The sequence below is a fragment of the Archocentrus centrarchus genome, chromosome 20 (genome assembly GCF_007364275.1).
Source record: "Archocentrus centrarchus isolate MPI-CPG fArcCen1 chromosome 20, fArcCen1, whole genome shotgun sequence".
Classification (NCBI taxonomy): domain Eukaryota; kingdom Metazoa; phylum Chordata; class Actinopteri; order Cichliformes; family Cichlidae; genus Archocentrus; species Archocentrus centrarchus.
In genome coordinates, this window is record NC_044365.1 from 9836232 (window position 1) to 9854481 (window position 18250).

The following is an 18250-nucleotide window of genomic DNA, read 5'->3' on the forward strand; positions in this document are numbered from 1 at the left end:
CAGCAAAAGGGTATTTTTTTCCAGCACAGACGAAACTGGCAGCTTGTAAGCTGTACGTACACAGAGAAGTTGACACTTACTCGGTGAGGACTCCCATGAGGCTGCACAGCTGATTCTGTCTTTGTTCCCCTTGGAAGAATAAAAGCTCTTATTCTGGAAGCTGATCGAGTGAGCATGGTCCTTGATAAAGTTCCTGGGATCATTTCCAATTGCCAGGGTGCAGGATTTAGGGTGAAACCCTCCATGCATGCTAAGCAGCTTTTTTTGTCTTGATGTCAATAGCTTCTGTCTCCTCCTTTGGCCAGGTTATTATCCCAGAAGGACATCTAATGACCAGCAGGACACAGGTGTTGATTGATCGGATCTTGTTCTTTCAAATCAGCTGACCCCTCAGGACTTGCCTTACTCTCTGCAAGTATTTGGTGGTTGCAACTTTACTAATGGCCTCTTCATGTGCTTAATGTGCTGTGGGATTCCAAGGTACTTCCTCAACATCTGCAATGTTGCCTTCTGGTAGTGCAATCCCCTCAGTTCTGACTACATTCCCTCTCTTTGTTACCATCCGTCAACACATCTCCAATCCAAATGACATTCTAATGTTGTTGCTGTTGATCCTACACAACAGAAATGGCTGGTGCCTAGGAGAGTCCTGATTCCCAAGGGTCCCCAGAATTGACCGGTCCCATCCAAGAATGACCGAGTTAAGATCCTCTGGAACTTCCAGATATACACAGACAAACTCATGATGGCTAACTAACTGGACATAGTAGTGGTGCACAAATAGAGTAAGAATGTCGTAGTGAAAGATGTAACAATATTGAGTCATAGTAACATGGGGAAAGAAACATGAGAAGCTTGAGAAATACCAAGTGCTGAGAGAAGAGCTAGAGAGCATGTGGAAAGCAAAGGCAACCGAGGTCCCGGTGGAAACTGGGCCACTCAGGGCAGTGACTCCCATACTGGCAGAGTGGATCCAGCAGATTCCAGCAATGACATCTGAAATCTCTGTCCAGAAGAACACAGTCCTAGGAACAGCCAGGATACTGTGCATGACCCTCAAGCTCCCAGGCCTCTAATAGAGGACCTGGGACAAAGTGTTCTTATAGTAAAGTTAGTAAACAAGTGTGTGGCGTTTGATAGGTCTAGCTTGAAGAGTATGTATCTGTGGTGTAAATCTGAACATCATTGGTCGAGTTTATGGACAACGTTAAAAGTTTTTGTGGAACCTGACCTTTATGTTCAGGTCACAGTAATAAGATGAAAACTCATCCAAGATTTGTAATAGATGCATTTATAGGGTGACTTTATCTAGGTGAGATTGTTTCAGTTATCATGGGGACTAGATTTTTAGAAAACTTAACCTCTGACCTTTAACTGCCAAGGTTGACAAGATTTTTAATAGATGCATTTATGGTGTGAATTTAAACATCCTAGGTTACATTGATCGAGTTACGGCCAACATTAAAATTGTGTGAAATCTGACCTCTGACCTTTATCTTCAGGTCAAGGGCACCAAGATTTAAACTCATCCAAGATTTTTATTAGATGCATCTATGATGTGAATTTGAACAGACTAGGTGAAATCATCCTTGACTTATGGCCAACATTAAAGTTTTTGTGGAACAGAAAATTCCACAGATTCCAAGGCTATGACAATAGCTCAACATTTTCTTTAAAACAGCCGAGCTAAAAATTTCCTTATGTCCTTGAGGCATAGAGCTGAATCAGTCTGTTACAGAAAGTGCTCCACTACCTGTCTTGTAAGGGGTGCAGAGGATGATCTGGGTAATCTTTGGCTACGTTCACACTGCAGCCTGAAGTGACCCAAATCCGATTTTTTTTGCCCTTATGCGACCTTTATCCGATCTTTTTATGCCAATCTGAATAACACAGATCAGATTTTTTCAAATGTGACCCAGGCCACTTGGATATGTGGTCCTAAATCCGATACATATCCGATCTTTTCAAATGCGACCTGAGTGTGTACGGCCAGGTCGCATTTATCTGACCTGCACGTCATTGATACTCGACAAACGTCACCATTCTGCATCCCGTTACGCGGACGCGGAAAGGAAAACGCGTGACTTCCGCAAAGATTGAGCGCGCGTGCTACATGTGACGTTATCGCATCCTCTACTGCGCATGCGGCACACTTTCAGTTCGTCCAAGTCGCATACATTTGGAAATGTGAACGACCACGCAAAAAAAAAAAAAAAAAAGGATTTCACAAAAAATCGGAATTGGGTCACTTCAGGCTGCAGCGTGAACGTAGCCTATGATGGATAACAATTTGTTCAGTGATGTTCTCTTCATGACACCTTCAGAAGTGTCCAGTTTGCAGCAGTTTGTCCAGTTTGTGCTAAAATTAATCACCAGCATTAGTTATACCAATACACAAATACTACATAATTATAATAACATTAAACCATGGATTAGTGACATTCAGTTTTACAACATCAGCTGGGTTCAGTTTTTTGTTTTTTACTTTCATTTCATATTGACAAAGAGGCAAGAAAAATACCCCAAAGCATTCCAGGTGATAATTGCAGTTTAGCCACTCAAACCTTTGCAGGACTGGTCATTTTCTGGTTGTAACCAGAGGCAGAAGCAGGTCCCATTAGCAATAAAATGCTCATTTGTATAACAGCATGTCCTTGACACCCAGTGCCTACATAACCACCCACACACTGAAACCCCTAATCACACCCTCCACAGGGTATTTTGATACCATTATATTTCTAAAGACTCTACTTTGCCTTTTTCGTCATCTTGCATCACTTTATTTCACAGTTTTCTGAGCCTCCTTCTTTCTTTACTGGTGTTCAACTTTTAGTTTTCTTTTTTCTGTGATGATGTTATCAGCCATTAGATCCCAATAAGTTCTGCCCAACATCTCTCTTGAAACCCAACCTCCACCCCCTTCTCACCCCCTCACCCGCAATTTCCCTAACACTTCCCACCCCCTTCCAATGCCAAAGAAGGAATGAGATTTGAACACTCAGCCTCTTTTCTGCTCCTACACAAAAGCCTCTTTCACATTTCCTTTACATTTTTCACTTTAAAAAAAATTAAAAAAAAAAAAAGAACATGAGGACTTTAGAGAAATGGAGAGAGACAGGCACCACCTTCTCCCAGTTGAAACAGGGTGAAACTGAACTCAATATTCTGCACTTCAAAGATCTAAGAGACAAAAAACTTCCTACAATTCCCCTTCAAAAACCTCTATTCATTCACTATAAAGATCTGAAGATGGCTTGTTATGGGCTCAACATGGCTCTGCCAGCAGTGCATTAGCAGTGTGTAACTGCAGAGCATCTGTTGCCAGATGGAGGCAGTGTTCAAAGTATCAGGTCCAACCGGTCTATGGGCTACTCTTGCTTGTGCTGTTGTTGTCTTCAAGTCACAGACAGGAGTGAAGATATAAAATACACTTTAAGTGAAACAGAATGTTGAAAACAAAGAAAAGTATCCACTGCCTGTGTTTCTAATACTGTATTTTTTGGTCTTTGTCGCTTCCCTGTTCCGGCCCATTTGTCGACCAACTCAGCCTATGCACAGCTGAGCTATGCGCCCTTAGGGTTTTGGAGGAATGCACAGGAATACATTTGCTTGGTAGAACTCTCCTTTCAGTAGGCTCTGCATAAACAAACTGACACAACCACAGTACCATAAAACAAGCAGTGCATATGCGTGAATGTTCATACCTGGTCACAAGCTTCTTTGCAAGGCGAGAATTCGGCAGCATGGTGGCAACAGGAGGGATCTGCAGACAGATACACCAATATCTTAGCAATATCAGATTTACAGCAAAATAGTTGTTAAATTATAATGCTCAGACCGGTAGTGTTTAATTTGTCCAGAGCTATAGCTCTTAAATGATTCCAAGGTGTGGTGTGCCTTGAGGCAAATTCAGGGATTTTATAAGAACCATACATTATTGCAGTATACTGTAATTGCTGTACTGCAACTGTACAAAAAAGGGTTATAAATTAACTCTTATTTTGTTAGCTCTTTGTGTGCCCTTAGTTCCCCTAAAATTGTTTATAAATGTCTGTCAAAGGTAAGCCAAGTTGAGCCAAGTCACTTTGCACGGTTACTGGATGCTGGGATTTACAAAGGTGCCTTAGAATGATGATGGCAAGGTTAATAACAGGGACAACAGGTGATGTTCCTGACTTATAAATTTTGTTGGATTATATGAAAATGGTTTATAAAACAATAGGAAAGAAGGACAAAATGCATATTTTAATAAAGTGACAAAACTCTGGATCCAGCTGCCACAAATGATGTCTTCTAATAATACATTCCAACGAGAATGGACAACATCATCTGAGAATGACTTTAAGTTTGACTATCCCTCATGAAAGGTGCTATACATATAAATTTTAATTGATTGATTGAGATAAAGTAGAGGCCACTTTGTACTGATACCTTGAAATTTTGGCTTGTTCTTTGGTGTGCCTACAGATTAACAGAAATGACATGCTCCTCTTGTTTTGTGATGATGACAGATCGTTAAATGGTAAATGGACTGGTACTTACAGTATATAGTACTTTTCAAAATTAACTTACCTGGCATGCTATACTGACCACTGCCCATGAGTCCCACGAGATCACCATAAAACCACAACTCTATCTTTACAGGTGTTCAGTTGACATTTAATGTAATGATTTAACGTAAGGCCATAGCATATCATTCAAATAATTTTCATATTCAAACCATTCAGTGAGTCTGCTGGATGGGTCATCCTGGAAGATACCACTCCCTCCAGGATACACCCCACAGGATACATTCTAAGATTTTAGGGGTGACCATGGTTGGTTTACCTAAATTAATGCAATCAAAATTACCTTATTTAAAAGAAATCAATGCATTTTCCTGTTATATCTTATCATTTAATGGACAAAATGTCTGTTATACATGTGTAAATTAAACATCAATAAAACTGGTTAAAACTCATTTTAAAACCATGCTAAGGTTTAAAATTTTTTCCTGTGTGAACTATATTTCTAATACCATTTTTGTTGTAGCACAATTCTCTTATTGATTTCAATTTAGGACTTAAGTGCTGGATACTAGAGGTAAGTGATGATACTAGAGGAAAAAAGTAACTAAATCTGTGGGAAAAGGAGCAGTAACATTTCTGGTGCTTTGCCAAAGACACAACCATCTTGTACACATACAGGGTTGCAAGCTTTCACTTGTATCACCCAGCTAAATAATATAACAACTTTTCTCACAGCTAAAGTGAAATAACAAACCCAAGGAGCCAGGGGGTGCTGAGACTACAGCCACATTTTAAAAAAGTGACTGTAGTGACTTAAAAGTTACACATTCACTGTACGCGGTTAAAAAAATGATGAGAAGCTCTGTAAATTCTGTTGTATCGATGACTTGTATGGAGCTTTTTCTTCCAGTCCCCTAATGCCCCCCACCAGCCAGCCAGGAGCCCCCTTTTGTTACCTTCCCCCAACAATGATCACTTCTGGCAGGTATTATGAGATCTGAAAGAAAGTGAGCATGCTTGACAGGCATGGTACATGCTTAAGTCAAAGTCACACAAATCGGAATTTCACTCTAGACGGATGGCTTCTGCAGTTCCCGATTTTAATTCCAATAAAATCATCACCTAAATCGGATCATATAAGGTGGATTTTCAACTACCTTGGATGAAAAATCTGGTCCCATTGTAATACATTTCCAATTAAATGTGATTGCAGAAGTCGGATGAGTTTGGCGCTAAAGCCCTCCTCAGCTCCCATCACGCCCACTTCCATGCATCAGCTTGTTCATGCACAACTACAAAACACTAAGAATCCCTGGAGATCGCTTAAGTATCTATATAATCACATAATGTCTGGATTGGCTGCACCGGGCGAATCAGTTCTTCAAAACAATCATGGCAAGTGCAGGAGTCAAGTGTAAGCTACAAACTCGCACTTCCGAGCAAAAATACGAGATTAAAAAATTTGCGGAAGCAAATACAGGGATGAAGCAGAAAGACATTGCAGCATAATTTGATACAAGGCCCAAAACTGTCTGATATTTTTGAAGAATTTTGAAGAATCTGATTTTATCTGACTTACACATAAGACAGATTTTTTACAAGTCGGATGAAATTTCATGGGCCATTTAAATCCCACTTGGGTGATTTTTATTGTATAACACCAACTTAGCTCTAGGTTCATGATTACATTGAAGTGTGTGTGTGTGCGTATATATGTCATTGATATCAGTTGCCTGATGCAGAAGTTTCTGGATTCCATCACTGGGTCCATTGTGCTACTTTTCCACTGCCAAGGTGCCGGTGCTCATGCCAGTGCTAGTGTTGATTTCAGTGAAGTGGCGAAACACTTAAGAACGGGCCTGCATTTCCACCGCATTTCTGCGAACTGATTCCTTTACATATGAGTGTGGGTGGGTCCTCGTCTGGACATGAAAGCCGAAGAGCAGAACACATTTTACAGTCCCAACAAAAATACTGCAGCATCTGTGTGCACTACAGAGGTAAACACAGACAGTGATTACGAGCAAGACGACAAGTACACACTTTGCGTCCTTTTATATGTGATATGAACTGATAAAAAGCAGCAAGTTCAGCCTTAGGGCCCAACCTAATTCACAGCCATGAAAATCGCTTCGATTTTCTCATGTAATATGGTAGAAAACGTTACGTTTAAATGGCAGAGTCACGCCCTTCTGCCACTTTCATCACGTGTTCTTGGTTTGAGACCAACTAGCTTTGTGGGGCCCGAGTTGAACCCGTTTTTCGGCCGAGCACCGAGTGGATTCATGGTGGTAAAAACACTGAACGGTTCAAATACTGGCAGTGGCCACTTTGATGCTCTAAAGAGACGTAGGCTTCTACTGAGTCTGTGTAATGTGGAGAGCCTTAATTATTAAATAAAAGTGAAACTTGCTTTGCAAAAATTAAATTGCCCTTTTCGTGGGAAAGTGTTATTTATGTGGTTGTACTGAAAATAAACACTGAACAACAAGTGTTTCTCTTTGTCTCTCTATACCAGGGCTCTTCAACTCCAGGCCTCGAGAGCCCCTGTCCTTCAGGTTTTAGATGTGTCCCTGATCCAACACACCTGAATCAAATGGCTGAATTACCTCCTCAGTATGCAGTCAAGTTCTCCAGAGTCCTGCTAATGACTTCTATATTTGACTCAGGTGTGTTGAAGCAGAGACACATCTAAAACCTGCAGGACAGGGGCTCTCGAGGCCTGGAGTTGAAGAGCCCTGCTCTATACAGTGGCTTGCAAAAGTTTTCATACCCCTTGAACTTTTCCATATTTTGTCACATTACAACCACAAACATAAATATATTTTACTGGAATTTAATGTGAAAGACCAACACAAAGTGGTATACAATTGTGAAGTGGAAAGAAAATTATACATGATTCAAAACATTTTTTACAAATAAAAAAACTGAAAAGTGCGGTGTGCAAAAGTATTCAGCCCCCTTTTCTCTGAGTGCAACCAATTGCATTCAGAAGTTGCCTGATGACTGCTAATGACTAAAAAGAGTCCACCTATGTGTAATCTAATCTTAGTACAAATACAGCTGCTCCGTGACGGCCTCAGAGGTTGGTTAAGATAATATTGGGGAGTAAACAGCATCATGAAGTCCAAAGAACACAGCAGACAGGTCAGGAATAAGGTTGCGGAGAAGTTTAAAGCAGGCTTAAGCTATAAGAAGATTTCCCAAGCTTTGAACGGATCACTGTTCAATCCATTATCCAGAAATTGAAAGAGTATGACACAACTGTAAACCTACCAAGACAAGGCCATCCACCTAAACTTACAGGCCGAAGGAGAGCACTGATCAGAGATGCAGCCAAGAGGCCCATGGTGACTCTGGACGAAATGCAGAGATCCACAGCTCAGGTGGGGGAATCTGTCCACAGGACAACTATTAGTCGTGCACTGCACAAACGTGGCCTTTATGGAAGTGTGGCAAGAAGAAAGCCATTGTTAAAAGAAAACCATAAAAACTCCCATTTGCAGTTTGCCAGAAGCCATGTTGGGGACACAGCAAACATGTGGAACAAGGTGCTTTGGTAAGATGAGACCAAAATTGAACTTTTTGGCCAAAATATAAAATGATATGTGTGGCAGAGAATTAACACTGCACGTCACTCTGAACACACCATCCCCACTGTCAAATATGGTGGTGGCAGCATCATGCTCTGGTGCTGCTTCTCTTCAGCAGGGACAGGGAAGTTGGTCAGAGTTGATAGGAAGATGGATGGAGCCAAATACAGGAAGAAAACCTGTTGGAGTCTGCAAAAGACTTGAGACTGGGGCGGAGGTTCACCTTCCACTAGGACAACGACCTTAAACATAAAGCCAGAATGGAATGGTTTAAAACAAAACACATTCATGTGTTAGAATGGCCCAGTCCAAGTCCAGACCTAAACCCAATCAAGAATTTGTGGCAAGATCTGAAAACTGCTGTTCACAAATGCTCTCCATCTAATCTGACTGAATTTGAGCTGTTTTTTTGCAAAGAAGAATGGGCAAAAATTTCAGTCACTAGATGTGCACAGCTGGTGGAGACATACCCTAAAAGACTTGCAGCTGTAATTGCAACAAAAGGTGGTTCCACAAAGTATTGACTCAGGGGGGCTGATTACTTTTGCACACCGCATTTTTCAGTTTATTTGTAAAAAATGTTTTGAATCATGTATAATTTTCTTTCCACTTCACAATTGTATACCACTTTGTGTTGTTCTTTCACGTTAAATTCCAGAGAAATATGTTTGTGGTTGTAATGTAACAAAATATGGAAAAGTTCAAGGGGTATGAATACTTTTGCAAGCCACTGTAAATGTATGTTTGAATTTTGTTAGATGTTTTATTTCTTCTCAATATTTCTAAAACTGCCTTAGATTTTTCTTGTGGCCTTTTTCCACTTTCTCATGCCACTTATTCATCCACATTTTGACAAATTAACTTTTGCTCTCAGTCTCACTCACACACACACACACACACACACACACACACACACACACACACACACACACACACACACACACACACACACACACACACACACACACACCTTGCAAACAATGACAGGTGACATAATTGGAGGGAAAGGGGAGGGCTGATAGTGACCATTCAATCATGTACAGTCTGAGGCTCCAGGCTGGCTGTTAATGAGCACTGGCCTCAATTTTGGTTTACCATACAGACAACAGGAACAAGAACTCCTCACACAGCCACACTGTGTAGCTGGGATGAAAAGACACTGTAGATTATCCAGTTCATTCAGAAAAACACTACAGTTTATTGCTCCCTGTATACAAAGATTTACAAAGATATGTCTGGACACTCAAGGCAGGGAACTCCTGAGTAAGGACTGTCTCAAATCTATGTATAAGCTTAGGGTATGGAAAGATGTGCAAAATGGGTTGTAATTTTACTATAACTACACAAAAGTCATTTTCAAATGAACTAAACTTTGCATATTTTTTCCAACTTTAGAATTTTTGTAGTTGATTTTCCATGATTTTTATTAATAAGCCACTTTCTAGAAAATATCTTACTCCAAAACTTAGGTGTCATTCAGCATTAACGGAGCCTTAACAGACACTAGAGTCCCATGCTAATTCTCCAAATACTACCATTCCCTCTCAATACCCTCTAAGGTTCAACATATGGCTTTTCACTTTCCCTCAGTCCATCTCAAATAAGATTTGGCCCCAAGAAGGTACAAGCATTTCTTCAAATTAAAACTGTACAGAAAGAAAAAGAAAAAGCTTAAGTTGCATTTGAATCTTAATCATTATGTACAGTGGATGATGAAATCTGCGCTACTCATAATTACACAGACTTTCACAGAGTGATGAATCCCTTCCTAATGTTGATTCTAAAAACATGTCCGGGTTGCTGATTTTTTTTTTCTACAAAATCATGTTAAAAATAATACTAAATATACTACTCAATTAAACTTAAAGGATGCTACGCTCTGATTAAAATGTGTTCAAGTCAATTAAATTTCTGGGTTACTGATCTGGTCAGTTAAGCAGCAGAGGGAGTTGTTAAGTTGCTTTAATGTTAATGAAATTAACAAAATGTGCAACAATGAGTCAACCCCCAAAACAAGAACAGTTTTACAGGTGGAAGCCAGTGACATTTTTTTCCCTCTGAAACTTCACTGATTTTTTTTTCATTTGGCTAGGGTCAGTGTCACTACTGGTAGCACGAGGCGATACCTGGCCCTTACAGAGGTCACACAGATAGTCCAGGATGGCACATCAGTACGTGCCGTTGCCAGATCATTTGTTATGTCTCCCAGCACAGTCTCAAAAGTGTGGAAGAGATTCCAGGAGACAGGCAGTTACTCTAGGAGGGCTGGACATGGCCATAGCCATCAGCAGTACTGGTATGGTAACATCTCCCCTCTGACCTGACATGCTGGCTTCCCCTTGTCGTAGTGTTTGTGCTGTATCTCACCAGTCTCTAGTTGCAATAGCAGTAGCTTCTTGCAGATGTTGGCACACTGAGCTACTAGTTGCTTCAATGTTAATCTAGACCTTGGGTGTCAAAGAATCCTCTTCATGTAGCCCTTTTCACTGGGGTTATATGTGTAGTAGCATTCCAGTTCCCTATTCTCATCCCTTGTTCACTTATGCCGCCACCTTGTTCCAATATCCCACTTTTAATGAGAAGAAGAAAGAAGAAAGAGCTTTATTTGTCACATACATTTACATGCAGTGAAATTCATTCTCTGCATTTAACCCATCACACACATGGAGTATGTAGTACACACAGCACAGCATGGAGCAGGGGGCAGCCAAAGGGCGCCCGGGGAGCAACCTGGGGGGGTGGGCTTGCTCAGGGACCCACAGTGATGCCAGCCCGAGGATTTGAACCAGGGTCCTCTCAGTGACGAACCCTCTTCTTCTCCCCTAGGCCATCACTCCAGAGTATGTCTTGGTTCCTCAACACCTGATGTGGACCTAGTAACTCCAGGCAAAGTCTGCATGGTGCAGCACCAGGCAGTCAACCACTGGCTAGAACACTGTAGACTGTTTGTTTGCCTACAAGCAAGCCAACCATGCACTCCTCCCTAGCTTAGTTTATCAGTGGTTGAACTGGTACAAAGTCACTACATCGGGTGATTTAAAAGTCATCAATGCAACTTTGAAAGAGTTACAACAGTTTAGAAATTGGGGGTAGGTGCACATGAAGTATATTTGCAATGCATCTAATAAGCAACCAGTATTTAATAACCCTATTAGGACTGTAACAATTCATTAAGAACTTGAATAGCTTGATTATTTAAAAAAAAAAAAAAAAAAATTTAATTTTTTTTTTTTTTTTTTACTTAAGCTGCATTTCCATTAGTATCTACTCAGTACGGTTCGACCCCACTGCGGTTTGAAGGTGTTACTATTAGTAACTGGTACCAGGTACTTTTTTAGTACTCTTTCAGCTGGGGTTCCAAGCGATCCGAGGCAAAATGTGACGTGGACGCAGCGAAAAGTGACACGGAAGAACAGCATGTCACTGACTGGCAAGGCAGTGTCGTCACTAGTTGAGTCATGAGAGCAACTCCTTCACCAGAATCAACCGTGCCATTTTGAAAACCTGACAGCAAGAAAATGGAGGCACGCAAAGCACCGGTTGAATGCTCAAACCGACAGTTTGCAGCTGTAGTTTTGCAACGTGAGAACCATCTGAAACGTGCACACATCATACATATTTTAGTACTTAACAATGATAACCTTCATTCATTACAACATTGTACGGGGGACTTATGCATGATGATGATCTTAAACTGGCATTAGCTTGCCTCTGTCTCATCCATTGTTGTGTTTTGAGCCGCATACAAATTATGTCAAGTGACCTGCAGTAGAAATGTATTTAGATGCATGCATATAAATAAAATATTACAACACTGAGCCCATGCAGCCCCTAGTTTTTCAACAAAGACTGGCAACAACAGTAGCAACAAAGATAATGCTGTCATAGTTTAACATGGAGTCTGTTTACACACACACACAAGAAAAAAAAAACAGTTACTGAGATTACCGAGATGGTGAGCTTGGGCAGAGTGAAAGAAAACATTTTCTAGCAGCCAAAACAACAGCACTTGTTACTGTAATCACTATTAAAACCTTTACTGGGAAAAAGCTGTCAGGAGTCCTGAATCAAATCACCTGTTCAACAAGCTCCAAATGAACTGCTCTCATCCACCGCACTGCCGTTTTTTTTTTTACCCAGCTAAAAAGCTACAGTTAAGCTACAGAAGTTAAAATAAAAGCATATGTATGCAGATGAACTGTTAGTCTGCCATGATGTTTAAATTAGGCAGCTTGCTAAAGGATACGGACAGCCTTCCAATTTTATATGGCAGCAATACCTGCAACAAGCAGCAATCAGTCATGGGTGTATGAGACCACATTTATTTCAAGGCTTTTAATAAGATCATTTTGTTGATTTAGAGTAAGTTTTCATTTCCGGTCACTGCGCCATCAAACATCAAATGATCTGAGCCTGAACAATAATACATCCTCTATCACCAGGACTTACTGCATACATGGAGATTAAAGCAGCAAAACCGTATAATTAATGTATCATTTATAGTGCTATAATCAGGGGTTACAGTGGGCCGAGCCAAGTGCAGATGTCCATAAGTTGTGCTCGTGGTACAACCAGCATCTTACCTAGCGGTACTGAAGAGGAGCGAGCATAAAGGGAATAACATGTGGCAGGTAATTTTAAATGCAACATTTCTAAATGCTCAACAAATATCAGCAAACATACAAAATGTCTACAGTTTGTCACACAGTATGTCTGCTAGCTAAAGGTCCAGCTGCTGTATTTCCAGGGAGAGTAAAGAATGAGACAGAAGTTCACTCAGATGGAGAAAGATGTAAGAAAGAGGAGAGGAGAGGAAGAAGAGAGGTTAGATTTAAAGTTAAGAACTGCCAGACAAACTGACTTTTTGTACTTCAACTCAACTCAAATATACTTTATTGTCCCCACAGGTAAATTTGTCTTGGACATCGTAGACTGTACTTTTTGATGGTCTATCTTATTGTAATTATGTGTTTGAGTTCAAACAACTTAATATGAGCAGGTTTTGCACCTGCTAAAAATCTAGTTTATACCAGTTTTAACAGACTGGTTTAATACACAGCGGCAGAGTGGTTAGCACTGCTGCCGGAACGCTAGAATGACATCTACAAGGTCTGGGTTCATTTCCACCTTGGCCCAAGCCTCTTGCTGTGTGGAGTTTGAAATTTGAGTAGATATTTGGACTTTTTGTTTGTTTTTTGTTCACCTTCTGGTTCTCTACTTGTGCATTTTTTTTTATTGTTCCATGGACAAATGTTATTTGTAAATGTTAATGTACCAGTGTTCAGCAGGGCTGAGTTTTATCATGTTTGTTTGTTTACCAAATTTAAAGAGACACAGTTCAACACTAAGAAATGTTTTTGCTACTGAGCAGTATGTTGGTGTGGTGGTTAGTACTGCTGCCTCACAGCTAGGCAGGTCTGGGTTCGATTCCACCTTGGCCTGGGTTCGATCTGGGTTCGATTCCACCTTGGCCTGGGCCTCTTGCTGTGTGGAGTTTGCATGTTCTCCCTGTGTCTGCGTGGGTTTCCTCCCATAATCTGAAGACATGCAGTTACTGGGATTAGGTTAATTGCTTACAGGTGCGAATGGTTGTCTCTCTCTCTCTGTGTGTTAGCCCTGCAACAGACTGGTGACCTGTATGGGGTGTACCCTGCATCTTACTGGTTTGTCAGCTGGGATAGGCCCAGCTGGGATAGTTCTAATTGAAATTGTATGTTCAATTAGAACATAGAATTTAGTTCAGTTGGTAATGGAGTAGTGCTTACTTAACAAGCTGAGTTAAATAAATGGGTATTTATTGCTTAAACTAAGTATCTTCAGTTACTGAAACTCTGTTATTAGTACATTCAACTTAGATCTTCCATTCCATTCCAAAAGGGCCTCAAGTACATTGAACATAGTCTGCTGCACTTATTCAACTGTTTCATTACTTTAAAAATTTAATGCAACGAGTTACCTTGTATTTTTTTATAAGTAGATTCAACTTATCCGGGTTTACAGCGTGATCTTAGGATTCCTCCACCTTCTGAATCCCACTGTAACTCCTGAGTTACAGTTGCTTTTGTGTTTTGGTGTGGAGGTACAGTTACCCTCTACTATGTAGGACACAGAAAATAGAGCTGTTTTTAAATTCCTTTCACAGCTTGTGTCCTACATAAAAGATTCAAGCTGAGTACATTCAATAGAATTAAAAATTTACACTGGAATAAAATTTGCATTCTAATGTATTATTTTATATTATTACAATAATATGAGGTTCATTTAGCTTTACACAAAAAATAGTTGGTAGAAACGTCCTCCAAAGAGCTACTTTTACTTTCTTTGAGTACATTTCAGTACATTTCACTTTTTTACTTTTACTAGAGTAAAGAAGTTGAATCAGTACTTCAACTTTTACGAGTATTTTTCTTTAACACAAGTACTTGTACTTGTACTTAAGCACAGAATGTATGTATTTTTGCCCCCTCTGGTCTTCTGCAGCAAGAAACATTGCATCAAAGCACAGAACAAACCTCAGGTCTGAGAATGCTGATATGCTTGCTTTTCATCACTGCAGCCACCACACATTTTAAAGGCTTACACACACACACACACACACACACACACACACACACACACACACACACACACACACACACACACACACACACACACACACACACACACACACAAAACCACATACACATGAACACACACCAAATTTACCTCACCCAGGAGATACAATAATCTTTTTGCATTCAACTAATAAATGAAAGCCTTCCAAGATGACAGAGGCTCTTATTTTATGCCTTAGTTTAGGTTGTATGTACACCTTATTTTATTTGACATTACAGTTCTTGTGATTATTTAATTGGTTTTTGCATTCAAAAAGATGTTTTCTTCAAAAAAAAAAAAGTTTTAATTTGGCATTCAAAATACTATGAAAGTTTGTTTTTCACATCTGTCGCATGCAGTTAAACTATTAAAAACATTGCAATTTCTAAAATGTAAACCAATGAGCAGTTTATTTTGAATGACCTGTGTTTTTTGTTGTTTGAATATTTATTATAGCTAATTAATAAAATAAAAGTATTTCTTCTGTGATTACTCAATTAATTGATGGAATAATTGATAGAATACCTAATTACTATAGCTCCAGCCTAAGTGTCTACAACAAATTCTGCACTCTGTGAGCCTTTCTGTTGCTCTGAAAATGTGTGTTTACAATCCACAGCTATGCTGATGCTGCCTTTGATAGCAAAATGGTTTCCACTGAGAGTCTCTGGGGAGCATAGCCAGGTCAACAGTCTCTGTCCAAACAAAACAATGTGATATTATAGAACTATCAAAGTTAAGATTTTCAGTATAAAAAGCTAATTACTACTACATATTTTGAGAACAGTATTTTGTTCTTTTATACATAAATCAAACCTTGTAAACCAAAGATTTTGTTTTTTCTTTTATCATTTCTTAAATAAGTTTCTCTGATTTTTTAAATCTCTTTACTTTTTAAATAATCTTTTTTTAGTCTTTTATTTTCAGCCTGACAAAAACCTAGCAACGGTCTTCTGGTTGGAAAAAACAATATATTTCATAGTCAGTTCAGCAAATGCTATTCCAAGGCATGACCAAGAAATTCAACTCTGTGTGCTGCACTTTAATCTTGTGTTCACCAAACCATAATTAGATTTGTGAGAGTCAGGTCCATGTCTGCTCACAGTGGCCATGGAACGAAAGGGCTGCCACTTACATCCCTCCTCTCCCCCTTCTGCTCTGTGAAGTCAGATTGGTTCCAGATGCATTCTCTCATGGCTAGCCTCCACAACCAAATCACAACAAGAGCGCAGAGGAAAAAAGTTTTGCAAAAAACTCAGCAGAGGACAAAAATGTGTGGAATTTCTACACAAAGTGAGGCGGAACATTGGAAGAAGACAGAATCTCCTCATCACTTTGACACATGGTGTTATTTATCATACCTATTTTGAAACTCTGAGATCTTTATTACTGTTGCAAGCCTGACCGACAATATGCACCCCAAATGAAGATCTAAGTCTTATGTTCCTTTCATGTTGAGGACAGATGTGCAAGTGGGGAAAAAAGGATATTTAACCAGCACAAATCCACATCCTGCATCCATGTGCACTAAACATCAAAGACCTATCCACCAGCATGTTAAGCCAATTCACAACACTGCACGTGGAGTCCCTTTAGATAAAACACTCACTAAGGGAGGACTGGATATTTTCTGACCCAAATTATATTAAAGTGTGACAACAGCTGAAGGTCTGTTGGGAGGACACTTTGCCAAAAGGCTCCAAAATGTACCAAGTGAGTTGGGACATGTTGACTTGGCCAATTAACATATGAAAGCTAATTCAAGGCCAGTCATCCAACAACACCACACACCTCAGTTTGACTTAGTTTTTTAACACTTCCCACAGAATTAATTAGCACCCTGAAAAGCTAATACACTTTTCACTCATTCATGTTCTGTTTACATGGGGGTCTTTCTTTTAGCGACCACACTACATTCAAAATAAAAGCCACTTTTAAAGTTTCTTACCAAAGAAAGGTGGTGAGACATGAATTAGGACAAAATTACAAGCTACACATGTTGCATATATACAACACGCTTTTAGTGCATTGTTTTATTTACAATAACAGCAAGCTGTGATTTACAGAAATAAATACAGCACCAATCAGTTAAGAACAATGGGTGGGGGGGAGGGGGGGGGGTATTAAATTAAAAATTTGTTGGTGAAATTTATGAGAGCAGAACTGAACAATGGTTTGTGCTGATAAAAAAAAAAAAAAAACTATGAAACCGTATTCCTAGAAACACTGTGGATCTCCTAAACAGCAATGACGCTTATAGGTGTTAAACTCTTCACGACATTCGCTTGCCGTCGATCCCTTTTAACTCCCCCACCCGATCCGCTACGTCCGCCCTGTTTCCTTCCTTTACCCAGCTATTTCTTACACAAGGAAACAGTCAAATCTACTTTGAAAACTACCATAGCCTCTCTTGAAAGAATAAACCCAAAGCGAAGAGTTTACAATAAGTTTCCTATTTGTCCTTAAATCCCCGAAGACTTCAGTATAACCCCAGGCGTCGCGTTCCGCAGGACGGACAGAGCGTCAAGCTAACGTTCACCGTAATGAAGAATTTGACTACAGTTAGTGGTAATTTGATTTACGGCAAAGATACACAACGAACATTCACCACTAAAACGTTTTGTGAATGTCGGTGAAACGCGTTTCAATTCGGCATGTACCAAATCACCAAATGTGACGAAGTACTAACTTTTCCAAATGTTCTTTTATTACCGTTATTCCCACACTTGGACATTCCTTGATGGGCGGTAGCTAGCAGTGTGAAACTAGTACAAACTTTACCTTTTATCAAAATAAATACATATGCAAACAAATGATATTTGGACATTTTAATTACCCGATTTTACCAGAAGATTTTACCGTTTCAGAATACAACCTAATGACGACTTTGCGAGGTATCCAAATTCACTAACATGAAAGAGAGTATCAAATTGTAAGATTCTAAATAAAGTTCGGTGTGGCGTCGCTAATACATCTTTTAGGCGAACCGGATGTCAGTTGTCACAAATTCGACACATTAATTCCGATTTGAGCTGTACACTCTTCAGTCCTTTTTCAGTAAAGCTTCAAAGCAGGGACAACCGGCGATACGGACACGAGTTGGTGGAGATTCAAACAAACAAACGAAAAAAAAAAAAAAAAAAAATCGGACAGACTTACCCTGAGCTCGCAGCGGCCGGCAGTAAAAGTTTAAAGCAATGAGAAAACTGGTTATCTGGAAACACACACGCATCTTACTAAAATCCTAAAGTACATCGTGGATAAAAAGACATGGAAAATACTGGTGCTGTGACATGCCGCTTATTGGATCCGCTCTTGCTTGCTTGCTTGCGGTGTCTCTCTCTCTCTCTCTCCCTCTCCCTCTCTCTCTCTCTCCCTCCAACCCTCTCCCACATTTTAATTAATCATATACACTGTAAAAATCTGTAAAAGTACAGTACAAGGTACGTAAATGTGGAGGGATTTTCATATTATTTACAGTCGTTTTTCCATATTTCTTAACTACTGCAATGCATTGTGGGAGCAAGAACCCCAAAAGGATGGAACAGTTGGAAG

General features: G+C 39.9%; 1 protein-coding gene across 1 annotated transcript in view; it reads right to left on the minus strand.

The window, feature by feature from the left end:
* Window positions 1-18022, minus strand: part of reck (reversion-inducing-cysteine-rich protein with kazal motifs) — a 118613-nt gene extending 100591 nt beyond the window's left edge. Inside the window, exons 1-2 of the mRNA XM_030756825.1 lie at window positions 17855-18022; window positions 3705-3763 (exon numbers count right to left, since the gene is read on the minus strand). Of these exons, the coding sequence (XP_030612685.1) occupies window positions 3705-3763; window positions 17855-17927 (132 nt within the window). The 5' untranslated portion in view covers window positions 17928-18022. The remainder of the gene's footprint in view (window positions 1-3704; window positions 3764-17854) is intronic.
* Between the last annotated feature and the right edge of the window lie 228 nt (window positions 18023-18250).